At 46.9% G+C, this 20,245-nt stretch overlaps 1 protein-coding gene across 1 annotated transcript; it reads right to left on the bottom strand.

The window, feature by feature from the left end:
- Window positions 1-245: 245 nt before the first annotated feature.
- On the bottom strand, window positions 246-2,353 carry Cldn5 (claudin 5). Its single transcript, XM_052739733.1, has one exon. The coding sequence runs from the start codon at window positions 1,783-1,785 to the stop codon at window positions 871-873; it is 915 nt and encodes a 304-aa protein (XP_052595693.1). The 5' UTR covers window positions 1,786-2,353; the 3' UTR covers window positions 246-870.
- Window positions 2,354-20,245: the final 17,892 nt, after the last annotated feature.

Raw genomic sequence — 20,245 nt, 5'->3', positions numbered from 1 at the left:
ATCCATTCTCATGAGGTGAAGTTCCAGCTGGACCCTCTCCTGGGGTCAGCTTCCCCTCCTATATCCCAGCCTGACTCCAGCACTTACCCTGGGATTTTCTGTCCACATTCTTGGCTTCTTGCAAGTGTAACTGCATCTCCCAGTTGAGGACTGGGGAGATCCCTGTGGGAGACTTTGAGGAGGGTGATGGGTGAATAGCGGTGATGGGCACAAAGAGTGGCTAGCTGGACAGAGGACAGGACACGTTTGAGAGTGTTCAAACCATTTACTAAGCAAATTCTTGCCCTCCCCACCCCACCCAAGCTGCGAGGAGGGAAGCCCCTCTAAGGCTCTGGTACCTCAGCGTCCCTCCCTCGCTGCCCCCACGTTGGGGGAGTGCTAGAATGAGACGAGGTCCAGGTGAAGTCCTTCGGTTCAGTGGCTCCTCTCCACTAACAAGGAAAATGCCCTTTCTGACACATCCCTCTGGCAGCCCAGGCTGCGGGCCGGGGGTTCTCCAGCTGCCCTCTCAGGTCAGCAGGAACTACTGGATATTAAGGCAGCATCTAGAACTCCCCAGGGTCTCAATAGGAACCGTCAGCTGCAATTCGGTGCCTGCTTCACCGATGAAATCCGAGAGCCCCACCCACGCCGCGGCCAACTGCGCATAGAAAAGGAGGCCGGACAGGTCCTCACAAGTGCCCGTAGTCTGTTCTGACGGTCAGAGGACCCTCTGTGGGCGCGGAAAAGTCTGGCCGGAACCCAGCCTGACTTGCCTCGGAGTCTCCGCTACGCAACTCGGCTGTGGTTGCCATCCACGTGCGGCTTCCCGCGTCGGTCCTTCCGATCACGGGCTTGGCTGCGGGAAGGACCCCGCCGTGCCTCCCGCCCTTAGACGTAGTTCTTCTTGTCGTATTCGCCGTTGGCCGTGGGCCGCCGCGGCGCCGAGTACTTGACCGGGAAGCTGAACTCCGGGCGGCCGGAGCAGACCCAGGCGCCGCAGCACACGAGGCCCCCGCCGCACATGAGCAGAGCCGAGGCCGCCCAGCCGATGTACAGCGCCGCGCCCAGCTCGTACTTCTGAGACACCGGCACCGCGGGATCGTAGAACTCGCGGACCACGATGTTGGCGAACCAGCAGAGCGGCACAAGTGCCAGCAGCCCGCACAACGCGTAAAGCGCTCCGCCGGTGAGCGCCACGCGTGCCTTCACTGGGCCCGCGGCCACGCAGGTGGTGCACTGCGCGCCGGTCAAGGTAACAAAGAGCGCCACCAGCGCCAGCAGCACAGAGCCCACCGTGAGCGCACGAGCTGCCTGCACCTCGGCACTCAGCGCCAACACAGACTCATACACCTTGCACTGCATGTGCCCCGTGCTCTGCACCACGCACGACATCCACAACCCCTTCCAAGTTGTCTGCGCCGTCACGATGTTGTGGTCCAGGAAGGCAGTCACTTGCCACATGGGCAGCCCACACGCCAGGATCAATCCCACCCAACCTACTAGGCACAGCACCAGACCCAGAATTTCCAACGCTGCGGACCCCATGGCTAAAGACCGAATGCTCGCCCGACGACCCTGGGGCCTCCCGGGTGAGCTCAGTGCTGCCTGGGCTGTGCGCTCAGCTAGTTCTGGTGCCTTGTCTCCGGTGCCTCCTGCAGTGGACCAGAAGGGAGGATCAACAACACCAACTCGGTTTTTCCTTGCCTGTTGGGGATTTCTTATTTGAAGGCCCCCCCCGGGGGGGCGGACTCTGCCCCCAGGGCGCAGCCCCCGAGCTAGGCCAGCCAATCCATGAGCAGACATTCGGTCTACAGCCAATCGCGGACCCCCTGGCAGTTACAGTTGAAGAAACCACAGCTCTCAGGACTAGTTCCGCTCGCCCCCACCGCTCCCAGCAGGGCAGCAGTCTGAGACCCCTAACAGTTTCTGTCCAACTCCAGGCTGACCTTGGAGGGTTCACAGGCACTCTGCGTGCCCTGTCTCTCCATTTTAGCTGCATGCCTACACCGACCAATTCCACTCGCTATATCCCGGGTTATTCCAACCCCTCCATGAGCCGGAGCTCCTGTGCAGAGGTGAAACAAACCTCCACACTGCTTGTCCCTCAGCACACCAAGCTGAGATGATCCGCAAGCCTGTGTTGGTCATGCCCTTGATTATAACTTCATCCGAGAATCTACCCAACCACCGCCTACACTCCTTCCCTAGAACCTCGAGCCTGGTACAAAGTGGACGCACAAAGGCCTGTGCTGTCTCTTCTGTGATGCTGCCTGCCTCCATCCCCTGAAGTCCAGTGTGTCAGGCAGCATCACTCAGTCCCCATTCTCCTCTAGCACATAGACTGTGATCCCAGCACAGCAGAGACACAGAGGGACATAAAGAGACTGTGCCTTGCCGTCGTACAAGCAGTTGTGGTGCTTTGCCACCCCAGCCCCCAGGCCACCCTCCGGAAGTCAACTTGGAGTTTCCTGGCCAGGAGGAAGAGCCCCATCCTCGCTGGAGGAGGGAGCCGCGGGATTTCCGGGCATTCTTCTGCACAATGGTCCAGCCATTTCTTGAAAGGTCCACTGGGTTGGACGCTCTGGGTCCCTGAGGCTCAGGTGGGGGCACCCGGCCCTACAGCCCAACTAGGGCACCATCCCCTTTCCAGCATTCGCCTTCCCATTCCCTTTGTTTCTTTCCAGATAGCCCTAGACTCCGGATGGGCTGGGTTTTTTTGTGGTTGTTGTGTTTGGAGTTTTGTTTTGTTGTTTTCCTATGCTCAAAAGAACTCAGGGCCTCCCTCTATAGAGAAAGGATGCCATTGTTGAGACCAGCCACAGACGTGGGGATTTTAGTAAATTTCTCCCTTCTGGGCCCCAGCTTCCTCCTGGAGATGGCTCTGAGTGAGAGGTCAATGGGGCAAGCCCAGTGCCTGCTTGGAAAGGTGCTTAGAACAAGGTGTCAGGCCTTGGGGCAGGGAGAACCTCATGTACAAACCCTTCCTGACCCAAACCAACTCTCCTGATAGGTAGAATAGCTCCTCCCAGCCACCATATATTTTCTGCTGCCCTCTACCTCTGTAAACCCTTCCCTGCCTTTCTGCAGACCCTCTCCCCTGCCCAGTGGGTATAAACTCCAAGGCTCACCCTCTCAGTCCTTCTCCCCTGCTCTAGGCCAGGGAAATGCATTTTGCCAGCTCCATCCCTTCAAGTTCTGTGCTATCTTCCTGGAGCAACTGCCTGAAGCCTCCTGCTTCAGGCAGTTGCTCCAGGAAGCTATAGGCAGCTCCTGCAAGTCCTTGCCTATAATCCTCTATGGCTCTCATTGCCCATTGACAAAGCTCTGGATCCTGGCTACAACCTAGACTTAGGTGACTGTGAGTGATTGGGACTGACCATGTGGCCAGGAGCATACACTCCACACATTGATCAGATCCACCTTCCTGTGGGTCTTAAACCGGTCTTCCTGCTGCTGCTGACTTGTCTGTCTGTCTGTCTTGCTATTCTGCAAGGTTGCACTGATGGACACATCTGAGGATACCTCTTTACATCCAGGCCCCAGAAGGTCCAAGCCAGGATAGATTTTGCCTGTTGACTTTCCTACCAGTGTCTGGAGTCTCAACACAGTGATTATTGCCATTCATTTGTCCCAGACAAGAAGCAGCTTACTGCTTTCAGCTAGTTGGGACTGCAAACCACAGGGCATGCTCCCCTCCTTCCTGCCTGCTCACTATTTTTGTACTATTCCCATCCTGACACCCAGGGTGGTCCCAGCAAGTTCACGTACCTTTGGTAACAGCCTCACAGTATCTCTAGGAGTTGGCAATGGAACCTCAGACTTCATATTCCCCAGCATGCAATGGGACCAGAACCACTCCAGAAAAGGGCAGCTAGGGTTCACATTGCTTCCTCAAGCCTCCTCCAAGATTGAAGGTGGTCCAAGCGACCCATCAAGACACAGAAAAGTACTTTACTTCCTTGGGAATTTGTTGTGCACTGGACACTCTCTCCGCCAGAGTACACAGCCCAGGACACTTAATAAACCACCAATGAAGCACCAGGTAGGAAGGGAAGCAGCAAGGCTCCCTGAAGAGGAGATATCTCAGCAGGATTCCAGGAAGAAGTTTCCAGGGAGCAGACAGAAATCCTGGTGTACATGTGCATTTGGGGCTAGGCAAGGTAGCTCTGGGGTAAAGCACTTGCTTAGCAAGTTCCATCACTAGCCAAATAAAATAAAACTAAATCAGTCGCCCTAGAGGTGGGACAAGGCTCCAAATGGATCTGATCCTGGAGTAGGTGGCGGTCAGTACGGCTAGAGTGCAGCAGGGAGCTGGAGCCAGGGACTATATGGGGACATGAATCCCAGTCTCTGGTAGGAGGTTGCCAGGCAGGCCACCTGCTCCGGCAGGCACAGCTATTGTTCTGCTTCCCCAGGGGAAGTGGCACAGGATCCCATTAATTGTGTGAGAGAAAGGCCTGAGTCTGCAGAAAAGCGAGGTTTATCTCCAGCAGCTGCTGCCTGACCCTGCCCTGAGGGGATCCGTTGACCTTCCATGGACAATCTATTTAGGGCTTGGATTTGGGAAGCTCTTAGCAAACAGGCTTTATTTCAAAGGGAATGAAAAGCCAGCCTTCCTTCTATCTTCCAGCTTCTGGTCCAGGATGCTTCCTCCTAGTTCAGCAGATGTTTACAGAACCATGAAATTCTTCTTGCCTGGAGCCATCTCTTGGTGGAAGCCCAGAGCCTGGGCTCTCACTGGCCCAAAGGCAGCATCTTGAGACCTCTCATGTCACTAGCCATTGGGCTGGGAACCCAGGGTGGTCTGGGTAGGAAGCATGGACCCCTGCAGTCCACTCTCAGTTGTTGGTATGGGTGTCTTCTGTGGCCTAGAGCAAACCTGGAGTTAAATTCACCCCTACTTTTTAAACTAGCTTGGCTTCTTGTGCCTCTTTTCCCCCATTCATAGCATCCCCCTGCCTCAGGTTTATAAACTTGTAGAAGTGGCTAATTATAGTCTGGATGTCCCTGGTGCTATTCCTGGGAGCCTCAGAGGGGCTTGAAGTCCACTCACTGGCTCAGTTGACCTTCACAGATCATTGAACCTCAGGCCCACGTGAGGGCCACCTGGCCATCATCAGGGGTCACTGTGTTTTCAGCATCTTTAGTGAGCAGGAGAGTTTTGTGAGGGTGGGAAGGGAGCTCCATGTGACAGCCCTGGGTCCTGTAGATTCATCATGCCTTCAAGGCCCAAACTGGATGCAGTCTCCATACAGTCCAGCCTGACCTCCCCCTAAGCCCCAGAGAGGTAGCAGTGATGCTCCAAGACCCAGACCAGCTTCCTCCACTCCCTCCACCTACTTCAACTCTCCAGCGTCTGGCACCTCCATGACCTCTATCCTTTGTCACACACACCGTCACACAACTTTATACCCTTGTCTATTTGAAATCACCGAGTCATCCTGGAGTCTCCTTTGTCACTAGGCATCAGATTGGGAACACTTCCCACTTTGTTAAAAATGCCCACATGATTAGGGTTGTTTGTGGTGTGCAGTGTGGTGTCTGTCCCCAACACTTGCAGGTGGAGTGTGAATGTGTCTACCTCTTCTGAAGCCCTGAGAGTCACACATGAGAATGGCCACAACCCCAAAGGGTGTGGAGATTACTGGAGCTCGAGTCCTGGCTCAGAGGGACATTGAACTAATTAATGTTAGCATGTCACTAGGGACTCATTCCCCAAATCCACAGATGCTCAGAGCTGGTGTATAAATGGTGTGATCTTTCAGTCTGCAGACATTCCCCTGCGTACTTTAAACCATCTCTAGGTTACTTTAGATACCTAAAAAACTGCAAATGATGTATGAATAGCTGGTGCACTACTTTGTTCAGAGAATCATAACCATACAGAAGTATTCAGCACAGATACAATTTTCTTCATATATATGTGAAAACATGTTATTTCACATATATAATATAAAACATATATACATACATATATGTATATATTTCATGTACCAATTTTTTTCTTGGTGGAAACAGAGTCTCACTATATAGACCTGGCTGTCCAGTAACTTGCTCTGTAGACCAGGCTGGCCTTCAGATCCACCTGCCTCTGCTTCCCCAATGCTGGGATTAAAGGTGTATGCCACCACACCTGGCTTCACATATTTCCATCCACAGTCGGCTGAGTCTGTGGTTGTAGACCCAGAGGGTTGACTGCGTTCAGCCAATTACTTGGCCATCCCTCCGGGCATCTTTTGATAAGTGATCATGGTTTTGTCTTTGACAAGCAGTCCACATTGAGCTACATCCCCAGCCCTGCACGTGATGTGTTTCTATTACAAACAACACTGTTGTCAGTGTCCTTGCTCGTAACTCTTTGTATTTAGGAGGTTAGATTGCTGATATTGTTATCTGAGGCCACCTTTTCACTGCCTGTGATCAGCATTAGACAACCCCAGTTTCAAAAGTTTATTAATTCACTGGATGTGGTGGTGCACACCTGTAATCCCAACACTCAGGCGACTGAGGCAGGAGGATTGCAAGTGAGAGGACAGCCTGGATTATATAGCGAGACCCTGTGTCAAACAAACAAAAAGACAGAAATCCGGCACAGTTTGCAGAGGATATGATTAGTGAACACACAGACATAAAACCAGGAGCCAACTCAAGTGCAACACTCAAGGAGCAACACCGGGGTGGGAGACAGCTGAGCCCCAGGCACCTCGGACAGAGGAATGGACGCGTAGTTAGCGTCTCTAAAAAAAAAATAGTCAAAGGAGAAGAAAAATATATGCTTGAAGAAACAGTAACTGAAAATTTGCAGATTTGTTGAACACTGTAAACCCCGTGGACTCGTGACTTTCCTGTCCGTGTGACCAGCTGCCTGACACTTGAGGGAGCAGAGTACATTTGGCTCATCCTTTCAGGGGATACAGCCCATCGTGATGGCGGAAGCATGGCTGCGGGGTGCATGGAAGCTGCTTCTAGGATGCGACCCTCAAGCCTGTCCCCAGGGACCCGCTTTCTCCAGCTAGGTGGCCCCATTTCCTAAAGGTTCCAAAACCTCCCCAAACAGCGCCACCAGCTGGGGGCCAGGTGTAACACATGAGCTTATCAGGTTCATTTAACAACACAACAGCCATACATGCAGGGACTTGCAGAAGTAGCGAGTACAAGAAACATGAAACATCACTAAAAGACATCATTACAGTCTGCTTAAAATAAGCATAAAAGAAGCGGGAAAATGTGGAACCCAATACTTTCATGCTAACCTAGCAAATAAATTTTAAAACACATCTTACTGCTAATCATCCCTGAATACAGAAAATGGACAATTGTGGGGATTTTTAAAATTTTTTACATTTATTTATTTTTATTTTATGTGTATGGGTGTTTTCCTGCATGTATGCCTGTGCACCTTGTGAATGCTTGGTACCCAAGGAGGCCAGGAGAGGGTGTTGGATCCCTTGGAACTGGAGTTACAGAAGGTTGTCAGATGTCTCTACAAGAATATTAAGTGCTCTTAACCACCGAGCCGTCTCTCCAGCTTCAACAATTTGTCTTAAATATTTAACTATATACTAGTTTATATAATAAGTTGTTCAGATATTTTCATAGCAGAAGAACTCCAAGATATTGGGAAGAAAGAACGTGATAAGCAAACTATTGGTGAATACAATAGACTTTCCCCTCATTTCATTTTCTAAGCTCTGTTTCATAAGTAAAGCAAAAGTATTATAGTACCTGTTGTGGATCTCATTTACAAAGAGGACACAACACCTAAACATAGTGACATCAGGAAGGGGGTAGAAGACACCTGAACATGTGACATCAGGAAGAGGGTAGAAGACACCTGAACATGTGACATCAGGAAGAGGGTAGAAGACACATGAACATTTGACATCAGGAAGAGGGGGTAGAAGACACCTGAACATGTGTCATCAGGAAGAGGGTAGAAGACACCTGAACATGGGACATCAGGAAGAGGGTAGAAGACACCTGAACATGTGACATCAGGAAGAGGGTGGAAGACACCTGAGCATGTGACATCAGGAAGAGGGTAGAAGACACCTGAACATGTGACATCAGGAAGAGGGTAGAAGACACCTGAACATGTGACATCAGGAAGAGGGTAGAAGACACCTGAACATGTGTCATCAGGAAGAGGGGGTAGAAGACACCTGAACATGTGTCATCAGGAAGAGGGTAGAAGACATCTGAACATTTGACATCAGGAAGAGGGTAGAAGACACCTGAACATGTGACATCAGGAAGAGGGGGTAGAAGACACCTGAACATTTGACATCAGGAAGTGGGGGTAGAAGACACCTGAACATGTGACATCAGGAAGAGGGGGTAGAAGACACCTGAACATAGTGATGTTAGGAATGAGGAAAAGGGGAGATAAAATCTTTCTTGTTTCACCTGCAAACCATGTTGCCACCAAGAGACTTTGCTGAGTTAAACACACAGTACAAGTCTAAAGCAACCCCTTAGGAACCAAAGAAAGAGCTATGATCCCAAACCTATAGAAAACTCAAAATGGAACTTAGAAATTTTTCAAGTAAACTTTAGGAAGGCAGGGAAAAGTAAGCAGTAACCAGGCTGGGGAGACAAACAAAATAAAACCTGAGACTTAAGCCTCACCACATCTGTAATTGCATCAAATGTGAATGATCCACAAGCAGCATTAATGACAGAGACTGACAGAGTGGACAAATTATCCAACCCCAATGTGCTGTACTTAGAAGGAACTCAAATCTGATGAGCTGTGTGAATCAAAAGCTCAAGGATGAGGAAGAGACGTACCAACATTAGCCAAATGAATACAGGGGTCATATTTACATCAAATAGGATTCACTACGGAATTTCACAGGGTCAAAGAAAAAAAAAAACGTTACTTAATGATAAAGGGACCAATCAGCTAAGAGGCTTAATGACTCTACACATTGTGAGCTGAACGGCAGAGCCACAAACTGCTCATGTGGTCCACGCCCTGCGAAGGGATGAACCCAGGAAACATGCCGAATGAAGAGTTTGCACACACAGGCTCAGAGGCTGTTTGCTTCCACTGTGTGACGTGTCCAGAGTCTATATGTGCACAGGAGTGGTCTGGTGGCTAGTGTAGGCCTGGAGAGGAAGGCAGAGAATGGGACTGGCTGGGAATTAACTACTACAGGGTACAGAGTTTTATTTGGGGGTCACAAATTACGTTTTACCATAATGACACAAGTCTACAAACATGCTAAAAATCCACTGAATTGTATAGTTCTTGTGTGCATAGCCCAGGCTGGCCCCAAGTTCACGCTCCTCCTGCTTCCACATCCAAGTACGAGATTACAGGTGCCTGGTTCCAAGTGGCACATTTTAGTTTTGCTTTGCTTTTCCTTTTTTTCAGAACAATTAATGCCAAAGTGGGATACTAAAGGATAAATCCAACAAAATTTGGATTTATGTGGGCAGAATTATATGCTGAAACTATGAAACCATGCATGTTTGTGTGTGTGTGCATGATGTGTGTCTACATATGTGTGTTTGTGTCTGTTCGTGTGTGTGTGTGTGTGTGTGTGTGTGTGTGTGTGTGTGTGTGTGTGCAGAGTGCACACAAATGTGTCTTGGCAGGCATGTGGAGATCAGAGGGCAATCTAACCCTAACACTCTACCTTGATTTTCTGTTTGTTTGTTTTTGAGAGTGTAATTTTACATTTCTCCCTTCCCTTTCCACCATTCAATATACCCCTCCCTGCTCTCATTCAAATCCATGACCTCTTTTTTTATTAATTGTAATTGCATGCATATATGTGTTTGTGTATACATATATATTCCTAAATATAGCCTATTAAGTCTATATATTAAGTCTATATAAGTCTATTTGCATGTATGTTTTCAGGGCCAATGGTTTGGCACTGGACAACCAATTGGTGTGCTCTTCCCTGGGGAGGACCACCTCTCGCTCACAGCTCACACGGTTGCCTGCAGTTCTTTGTGTAGAGAAAGGCCTCATGGGCTTTTCTCTGTCCGCTTTGACATGGTTGTTGGTGTCCTCCTTGTTCAGCTCACACTTGGGCAGTCACGTTGGTGAGACTTTATGGGTGTAGCTTCTGATGTTGCTAGGAGACACGACCTCACAGAACTCCCTGGTCCTCTGGCTCTTACAATTTTTCCATCCCCTCTTCGGCAAGGTTCCCTGAGCCTTAGGTGCAGGAGTGTTTTGAAACTGTATCTGTTGATCTTTGCTGTTCTGACTGGGAAAAGATGAAATCTCAAAGTTGTTGTGTATCTCCCTAGTTGCTAGGGAGATGAACATTTTTTGAGATATTTCTTAGTCATTCTTTTTTCTTCTTTAGAGAACGCTCTATTCAGGTCCCAGGCCTATTGTTTGAATGGGTCTTTTTATTTTATTTTATTTCTTTCTTTCTTTTTCTGTTTTTTTTTTTAGTTCTATATGCATTCTGGATATTAATCCTCTGCAAGATGTATAGCTGAAAGAGACTCTCTCCCGTCCTGTGGGCTTCCTCTTCGCTTGGTTGTTTCTTTCTTTTTTTTAATTTCTTTCTTTCTTTCTTTCTTTCTTTCTTTCTTTCTTTCTTTCTTTCTCTCTCTCTCTCTTTCTTTCTCCTCCTCCTCCTCCTCCTCCTTCTCCTTTTTTTTTATTGAGCCAAATTTGAAGCAAGCTTTAATTAAATACTAACTAGGATGGACTCTGATCAGGTCCACTCTGAGGCCCCAGGAATTGGCCTGGTCGACTGTTTCTCTAGCTGTTCATGAGATCCCACTAGTCAGTTTGGGGCCTTATTTCTCAGACAAGTGCAGTTCTATCTAGGAAGTCATTTCCTGCACCTATCGTGTAGACTACTGCCTGTGTTTCCTTCTAGCAATTTCAGTATTTCAGGTTTAGGTCCTTAATCCATTCTGAGGTAGTTTTTGTGCAAGGTGATAAATATGGGTCTAATTGCATTCTTCTGCATGGGGACATCCATTTTTTCTAGAAACACTTGTTAAAGATGCTTTCTTTTTTTCAGTGAAATGTATTTACCAAACATTAAGTGGCCAAAGTTACGTGTACTCATTTGGGTCTTTGATTTTGTTCCATTGATCTACATGTCTGTTTTTGTGCCAATACCATATTGATTTTATTACTTTGTCTCTGCAATATATTTTAAGATCTGTAATGTTAATCCCTGCAGCATTGTGTGTGTGTGTGGGGGGGGGCTCAGGATTGTTTTAGCTGTCTTTGGTCTCTTGTTTCATATGAATTTTAGAATAGTTTTTTCTGTTTCTGAGGAGATAGGGTTTTGATTGAGATTGCATTGAATCTGTAAATAGCTTTTGGTAAAGTGGTCATTTTCACAATGTTAATCCTACCCATCCATTCATGAGCAGGGGATGTCATTCCATCTCTAGTGTCTTTATCTCTTTCTTCAGAGTTTTAAAGTTTTCATTGCAGAGGTCCTTCACTTCCTTGGTTAGGTTTATTCATGCATATTTTTTATTTTCTTTGAGGTTATTGTGAATAGGAGTGTGCCTGTGATCAGCTTCTCTGTATGTTTGATGTTGGTTCACAGAAAAGCTATTGATTTCTGCAAGTTGGTTCTGTTTCCTGCCATATTGCATTTGATTATCATTTCTAGAAGTTTTCTGATAGAATTTTTGTGATCTCTAATAGATAGTATCATATTGTCTGCAAATGAGGGTAGTGTGACTTCCTTCTCCAGATTTGTATCTCTAATTTTTTCTATGTTCTTACTGCTTCTACTACTTCAAACAGTGTTGAAAAGGAGTAGGGACAGTGGACATTCCTGTCTCGTTCCTGAATTTTGTGGGATTGCTTCAAGCTTTTCTCCATTTATGATGATATTGGCTATGGTTTTCTCATATGTTGCTTTTATTGTCTTGAGATATGTTCTCTTTAGTCCTACATTCTCCAAGACTTTTATAATGAAGACATGTTGGATTTTGTCAAAGGCTTTTTTCTGCATTTATGTAGCTTGATACCTTTATTCACTATTGTATGTTGAACCATCCCTGCATTTCAGGGATAAAGCCAACTTGGTCACGTTGTATAATATTTTTGATGTATGTCTGTATTTGTTTGCAAGTATTTTATTGAGTATTTTTGAGTCTATGTTCATCAGGGATATTGGCCTACAGTTTTCTTGTTATTGTGTCTTTACCTGCTTTGGATATTAATGTAATACTGGACTCATAGAAGGAGTTTGGGAGTGCTTCTTCTGTTTGTGGTTTTTTTTTTTTTTTTTTTTTTTTTTGGTTTAAGAAGAACTGACTATAGCTCTTTGAATGTCTGGTAGAATTCTCCTGTGAATTGTGAATCCATTCAATACCCCAATTTCTCCAACAGATAGGTCATCACTCCCTGTATCCTATCTGACCACAATGAATTATAATTTAAAATTGATAGCAGAAAAACTTGAATCAAGAAACAAAATCCATCTGTTTGCTGCCTGCAAGAAACACATCTTAGTTGTAGAGATAGGCACCACTTTAGAGTAAAAGGTTGACAAAGAGCTCTAATCAAATGGGATCAGGAAGCAAGCAGACATTGCTAGCTTCATATCTGACAAAACAGAATTCAAACTAAAACTAATCAGAAGAGATGAAGACAGACACTTGACTCCAATCAAGGAAATAGTTAATCAAGAAGACGTCACTGTCCTGATTTTTAGTATTTTTGCTGTTGACTGGGTTTGGATTTGGTTTCTTCTTCTTCTTCTTCTTCTTCTTCTTCTTCTTCTTCTTCTTCTTCTTCTTCTTCTTCTTCTTCTTCTCCTCCTCCTCCTCCTCCTCCTCCTCCTCCTCCTCCTCCTCCTTCTCCTCCTTCTCCTTCTTCCTCCTCCTCCTCTTCTTCTTCTTTCAAATTTTGAGTTGCATCATTAAGCCATTTAATTGTTATCTTTCTGATTTTCTAACTTCTGTGTCCTTGAGTTCATCAAGGTAATTCTCATCGGCACCCATTTCTACTACTTTTGCAGAGAAGATCCTGACTTGATCTTTTAAATTGTTGTCACCCCTGCAATGAGATCTGGACATGTTGACTTCCTCTGTTAGTTTTAAGTTTGTTATGGATGGAGCAGGGCTGGGGAGAAGAGAGGGCATGGATGTGGGTTAGGTCTAGAAGTAGCTTGGGTAGTATTCAAGCAAGTGGGCAGAGCTTCCTGTTCCAAGCTGGGAGTGTGGGGGTAGATAGAGGTGAGAGAGTCCTATAGTATGACAGATAGGTGGGGGATCCTGGCCCAAACCTAGAGTGCCTCTGCACTGAAGGTAGGGAAGCTCATAGGCTAGATCATGGAGGAGGACATGAATGTGTATGGAGTAGGTTGGCAGAAGCAACACCTCTACCCTGTTTTGAAATTGAGTCTGCTGTTTCCTGCTGTCTGTGTCAGGCTAGCTGGCTTAGGAGTTTCCAGAAGTTCTTTTGTTTCCATCTCCCTCTCATTATCCTGTAGTAGCACTGGGATTACAGTTATTCACACTGTGTGTCTAAGTCACAGTTTGGTTGGTTGGTTGGTTGGTTTTGACTTTCTGAGACAGTTTCTTTGTGTATCTTGGTCTGTCCTGGAAATTACTCTGTGGACTAGGCTGGCCTCAAACTCAGAGATCTGCCTGCCTCCCCCTCCAGAGTGCTGGGATCGAAGTCATGTGCCACCATGCCTGGCACGCCTGGTTTTTTTAAAAACATAGGTGCTGGGGGTTCCAACTCAAGTTCTCACACTTTCACAGAAAGCACCTTCCCTACCGAGCCAGCCCCCAGCCCACAATACCATATTTTTATGCTTACACAGAGACTGTGTAACACTGTGGGGTAACGGCTGCGTGTGTTCAGTGAAACAATGGAGACCCACTGAAACAACTAGGCCCACACAAGTGTAGCCAACTCACATTTTTACAAGCATTCAAAGCAACTCAGCGACACAAGAGTGAAATCAGTCACAGACATGAGTTCACCACTGTTCACAGCTGAGATGGGGAGCTACCCAAGTATCTTTTAGATGAGAACAGAAGAAAATTGGGGGGAGGCATAAAAGACCTCCAAAAGCATGCTCAATAACAGGAGAAAAATGACAAAACTGATGTTCATAAAAATTAGCCTTTGGCTTGTGAAAGACCTGATAAACAGGTTTTTAAAAAAGCACATAGAAACGGCTGCGCTACCACAGGCAACGAGGAACTCTCTCTCTCTCAGAATGCACAAACATGCCCCAAATTCAACATTTTTAAACCAAAGCAACCCAAGTAGAAATTCAACAAAAGACATGAAGAGACTTCTCTCCAGAGAAAATGGACCAGGTAAAAGGAGGTTCCACATCACTGTCCATCAGGCCCGTGAAAAATAGGATCATTACCACCAAGCTCTGGTGACAACACAGAGAAAGCAGAAGGCTGTACTCCACTGGGAAAGTGGAAGGACTTGGGCACCCATGGAAGCAGTTCATCCACTTCCTCAAAAGCTAAACTCGGAGGGCCGGGGAGATGCAGCAGTTAAGAGCACTGTCTGCTCTTGCACAGGACCTGGGTTTGGTTCCCAGCACCCACATGGCAGCTTATAACCATCCTTAACTCCATTCTTAGGGGATCCAACACCCTCTTCTGATCTCTTTGAACATCAGGCACACATGTGGTACACAAACATACATGAAGGCAAATTACTCAAAATACATAAAATAATAATCTAAAACAGTAAGCTAAATGTATATTACCACATGATCCAGCAACTGAACATTTGGGGATTTATCTCAGAAAACATGAAAACTGTGTCCCCACAAAAACATGCACATGGCTGTTCACGAAAGCTTTGGTTTTTAATTTTTAAGAATCCTCCCCTCGGGTGCATGCATGATGTCCATATAGAGAGCAAAGGTTAACACTGGTCTTCTTTCTCTCTCATTCTCTTCCATACTCTTTTAGATAGGGTCTGTCGCTGATTCTCATCATCTTAGCTAGACTGGCTGGCCAGTGGCCACAGGGACCCCCACCTAGTGCTGGGGTTATGGACATGTGTTGACATGTTCAGCTTTTATGTGAGTTCTTGGGCTCTGACTTGGTCCTCATGTGCAGAAGCACTTTACCAACACGGAGTCTTCCCCTCAGCCCTCAAAGCAGGGATATTTGTAATAGACCCAAATTGGAAACACCATAAATGTCCCTAAGGAAACTGGTGATCAAGTGCCATGCTACAGTCACAGTACAAATACAACTCTGTACTGAAACTGGCCAGTTGGAGTGCACACCTTTAATCCCAGCCCTCGGGAGGCAGAGACAGGCTGATCTCTGTGAATTCTAGGCCATCCAGAGCTAAGTAGTGAGACTTTGTCTCAAAAAGAAAGAAACACAACTTGGATAGACCCCAAGGGCATCGCATGAGGTAAGCTGGTCTCTGGCTGCTGCTTTGCGGTTCCATTTCTAGACGTTGATTGGAACCTCTACAGCCAGAATAAACCCACCCTTCCTTTAAGTTGCCCATGGGGTGTGGTTTTCAGGAATACGTCTTGGGTGATGGCATTTACACTGTGTTTCTGATCCCCCAGGTACTTTTCATTCTTTCTGAGTAGATTCCTCTTTTCATTGTTAATTTATTCAGTATGTGAATGACTATTGAGTTTCTGGGTGATTTTCAGCATCTACTGAAATAGTCGTGTAGTTTTCTCTTTTGTTGATGCAGAAACTCAAGTATACAGCACACACACATACATAACACTAACACAACATACATATTTACATGTGTATAGACTTTCTTACTCATTTTATGTGTGGGTGTTTTCCCTGCATGCATGTATATGTACTATGCATGCATTTGGTGCCCTCAGAAGTCAGAAGAGGGAGTCGGTTCCTCTGGAACTATAGGTACAATTGTGAACAAATGTGTGGGTACCGGGATCAAACCCTTGTCCTCTTCAGGAGCAATAAGTGCCCTTAATCCCTGAGCCATTTCCCCAGCTTCCCACACCCCCTTTCTTTGACATGGTCTCCGTGTAGCCCCGGTTGTCCTGGAACTCACTCTGTAGACCAGACTGGACTCGAACTCACAGAGATCAGCCTGCCTCTGCCTCCCGAGGGCTGGGATTAAAGGTGTGCACTCCAACTGGCCAGTTTCAGTACAGAGTTGTATTTGTGCTGTGACTGTAGCATGGCACTTGATCACCAGTTTCCTTAGGGACATTTATGGTGTTTCCAATTTGGGCCTATTACAAATATCCCTACTTTGAGGGCTGAGGGGGAGACTCCGTGTTGGTAAAGCGCTTCTGCATACACATGAGGACCAAGTCAGAGCCCAAGAACACATAAAAGCTGGGATTAAAGGTGTGCACCACCACGCCCTGCCCAAGCGCACAGTGACTGTGAAGAATTGTCCTTTTTGCAAATATAAGATTCAGCTTGCATTTTTGTTTGTGAGCTGAATTCAGCATCGTTTTATCTTTTGTCCCATTCTTCTGTAGTTTGCATATCAAGCTTGTATTAGCTTTTCAAAATGAAACAAAAAAGTTCCTTACTCGTCTAGTCTCTGAAATCATTGGTTCATGACTGCAATGACTGGTTTCTTCAAAGTCAGAGTTTGCTTGTGAAGCTATTTAAACAGCGTGAAGGGCTGCACATAAGGATTTTAAATCACTGGCGACATTTGTATAATTTTGTAAAACCGTCAAATTTTGAAATTTTTCTTTTAGGTTCATTCTGTTCTGGAAAACTGTGTTTTCCCAAGAAACCCAGTCTATCTGTTTTCAATTTTGCTGGCAAAAGTTGACACAAAAGTTGGGGCAATGCTGTGGTCCCGTCACAGCTTAGGTTCAGGTCCTAAGCTGAGGAAGGGGTGTCGGTGTGAAGAAATGAACTGTTAAACCACCTCATGAGTTTCACACAAGTGGCCGGCCGGCTCCAGCCATCTTTATTTATACATAAAAAACAAGCATGCTTTCCCAGACTAACAGTCATGTTTTTCCCACCCTCCAACGTTAACCTCCAGCAAAAACAAATATGTCAATATGTTTTTCTCCCAACTTTTACATCAAAACATCTTTTAAACAAAAAAACAACACTTTTCATTTTGCTAGCTTGGCCAAATACTGAGCCAAGTACATCCTGTCTTACAAAACCAAAAGGTTATTGACATAGGCAAACTGTTTCAAGAATATTGTTCAAAACTTAACAAAGCATGATTACAGAAACAGGGGTAATCTGCCTCTGATCCTGTCAGCACTGAGTCAGGCCAGTTCCCGGGGTCTGGAGTGACAGCTGGCGTCCCCAGACAAGAAACCTGACAAGCATCAACTTCCAAAGAATTTTAGGGAAAATACTGAAGGAAAAAAAATGTGGTTTCCAGTTATGATCACATCTGTCCCATGTGTGACTGACAAAGTGACACTGAAAACCTCCAAGAGAATCATCAGTATTATGAGAGAGAAGGGCAGCTGCAGGCCGTGCTGTCCCAGCAGTATTCTGCGCTGTCCCAAAGTGCTCTGGTCCTTGCCGAGTGAGACTGTCCCCGTGGGCTCATATGTCGGTCCAAAACTAGGCCGCATGGCTCCCAGCAGGGTAAAGAGCTTGATTTGCAAGCACGAGGCCCCGAGTTCAACTCCCACAACCCACATGAAGAGCACACTGTGGTCTCAGTGCTGGGAAGGCAGAGGCAGGAAGATCTGTGGAGCTCTCTGGTCATCCAGCCTAATTGGCAAGAGCCAGTGAGAGACCCTGCCTCAAAAGCAAGGAGACAACTCCTGAGGATTGATATCCAAGGCTGACCTCCAGCCTCCACACACATGCGCACATGCACACATGCACCTCCAACACACACACACACACACACACACACACACACACACACACACACACAAAGGCTCAGCAGTTAAAAATGCTTGTTTCTTTGGCAGAAGACTGGGGCTTGATTTCCAGCACCCACATGCTTGTCACAACCATGCATGTCACCTGGGTGGCCACTGAGTACAGACATAGTGCACATACACATGTGCAGGCAGAACACTTATACATAAAATGAATAAAATTAAGTTTAAAAACACCACTGACTCCTAAATCAACGTAGACTAAACAGCAGGTGCCTGCAGTACCAGCAGCCTCTCAGGAGGCAAGAGAATCACTTTATCCCAAGAATTCAAAGTCACCCTGAGCAGCAGAGGCGAGCACAAGAAAACACACACAGACGGAGAACCCCTCTCTTTCTGTGTGTTCTCGTCTGTGCCTCCTCTCTCTCTCTCTCTGGTTTTGTTATTGTTTGGTTTTGTTTTAGGTTTTGGTTTTTCGAGACAGGGTTTCTCTGTGCAGCTTTGGTGCCTTTCCTGGAACTCACTCTGTAGACCAGGTTGGCCTTGAACTCACAGAGATCCACCTGCCTCTGCCTCCCGAGTGCTGGGATTAAAGGCGTGCGCCACCACCGCCCAGCTCTCCTCTCTGTCTCTTATTAGAATTTCCAGAAGCTTGATTTGCTGTTAGCATCTCTGCACATTCATGGCCTTGCTGCCTGGTATCTGATCTGACACAACTGGTGTATTTTTGTGGTGTGTCTTTCTGTCCTTTGGCCTTCAAAGTCTTAGTCAGTGTCTCAGAAAGGCCTTTAATACTGCAGCTTGAACATGTCTTCTGCATGACAGGGTTGAGAGGTGGAGCCTAGCCAGAAGTCTTTAGGGCACCAACCCAGAGCCTTTGTGAAGGCTTCATGTTGCTTCAGAGAAGCAAGTTCTCGCTCCCTGGGACTGGGTTAGTCACCACCACAAAGCAAGGCTGCCCTGTACTTCCTTTGTAAGTCATGTGCCTCCTGCCCTTTCTCTTCCCACCCCAAGCTGAAGCAACATGAGCTCTTCACTAGAGGCCAAGCACATTCCAAGGCCGTGCTCTTGGTCTTCTCAAACCTGGAGCAAAGAAAGAGAAAATCTGTGTAAATTAGCCGGTCTCAGGCATTTTGTTTTATTAACATAAAATAAGACATTGCATTTTCCTTACCCAGAGTACTCGACCTCTCGTGACCTTTCATGTCTCCTGTAATTACAGCTGCATTTGAATTTATAATTTGTAACATCCTATGTTTCATCTCCACATGCTCCTTTCCATCTCCTTTTTTGAGACAGGATGTAGCCCTGGCTGGCCTAGAGCTCCCTATGTAGATCAGGCTAGCCTCAAACTCATAGAGATCTGCCTACCTGTTTCCTGAGTGTTGGGATTAAAGGTAGGCCAACTCGATCTTCTTTTAAAATATTGGTGTGAGTGTGTGTGTGTGTGTGTGTGTGTGTGTGTGTGTGTGTGTGTGTGTGTACAGGGTTGTTTCTTAGTCCCCATTTTCCTGTCTATCTTCTTGTCTGTCCCACATCCTGTGTCTGTCTCAGTCATCACTCACTCTCTTAGGTAAATAACATAAGAAGGTGATGTCCTTGTCCCCTTCCCACCCAACACCAGAAACTAAGGGTTTTCAACCCCACTACACACTGTTGCTTCCCACTGCTCTGTGTCCGATGTGCAGAGTCCATGAGGAGGGCTGAGAGAGGATGCCCCCCCACCTCCCAACCCTCAGACTGTGCCCACACCCAACTTGCTAGACCGAGATCCCAGGAGCAGGAAGTCAGTATAAGCACAGGGCGGGCACCCTCACAGTTCCCAGGAGCTGGGCCTCAGATCCTATCTGCTCTCCCTGCCTTTGTCCAGCCCTCAGGACTTGGCACCCAGACCTGGCCTGGGTCAGCACTGCCCAAACAAGGCAGAAGCCAGAGCTGGGCATCCAGGGCCAGATCACACTGTGCCAGGAACATAAGGCCACTCTTGGGCTTGCAACCTTCACCAGGATCTGGTCTTGGAAGCCAGGGCTCCCTGGGATGTGGTATGTGTCACTTCTACCTTCAGCTGTGGGGGGAGGCTAGCAGGGACTGGAAGTGCACACTCGTGTGTTCTTCCATCCTGTCGCTCTTTATATTATACCAAAGATACCCAAGATGGAGACTCTAGCTCATGAGTGGCCCTGGCCAGGCTCACCTGCAGCACATGCTGTGGAGCAAGCCTCGAGTTGCCCAGGAGGCTGCCACTGCTCATATGCTTTGCTCACTTCATCCTCTGTTCCCTCATCCTCCATCTTTCCTTCCTTGCTCCTTACCCTGGCTCTGAGAACCTCTGCCTTCCTCTCTTCTCTCTAGTCACGAGGCTCTGCTCACCATTTACAGAAATTCTCCTTGTTCTCTCCTCTATGGCCATGCAACTCTGCCTCCCTCTGGAATTCTGCTCGTCCTTACTGCACCTGGTTATGGAAAAAGCCCTATCATCCTGTGTTGCATGA

The sequence above is a fragment of the Peromyscus californicus genome, unplaced genomic scaffold, assembly GCF_007827085.1.
Source record: "Peromyscus californicus insignis strain IS unplaced genomic scaffold, ASM782708v3 Scaffold_16__1_contigs__length_79575227, whole genome shotgun sequence".
NCBI classification, from domain to species: domain Eukaryota; kingdom Metazoa; phylum Chordata; class Mammalia; order Rodentia; family Cricetidae; genus Peromyscus; species Peromyscus californicus.
Note: the sequence above shows the minus strand (reverse complement) of the source record. Positions and strands in the feature narration are given on the sequence as shown.

What these genes read in the sequence shown, in the direction of transcription:
- Cldn5 (XM_052739733.1), bottom strand. Translation starts at nt 1,785, where the DNA reads ATGTCTGCTCATGGATTGGCTGGCCTAGCTCGGGGGCTGCGCCCTGGG.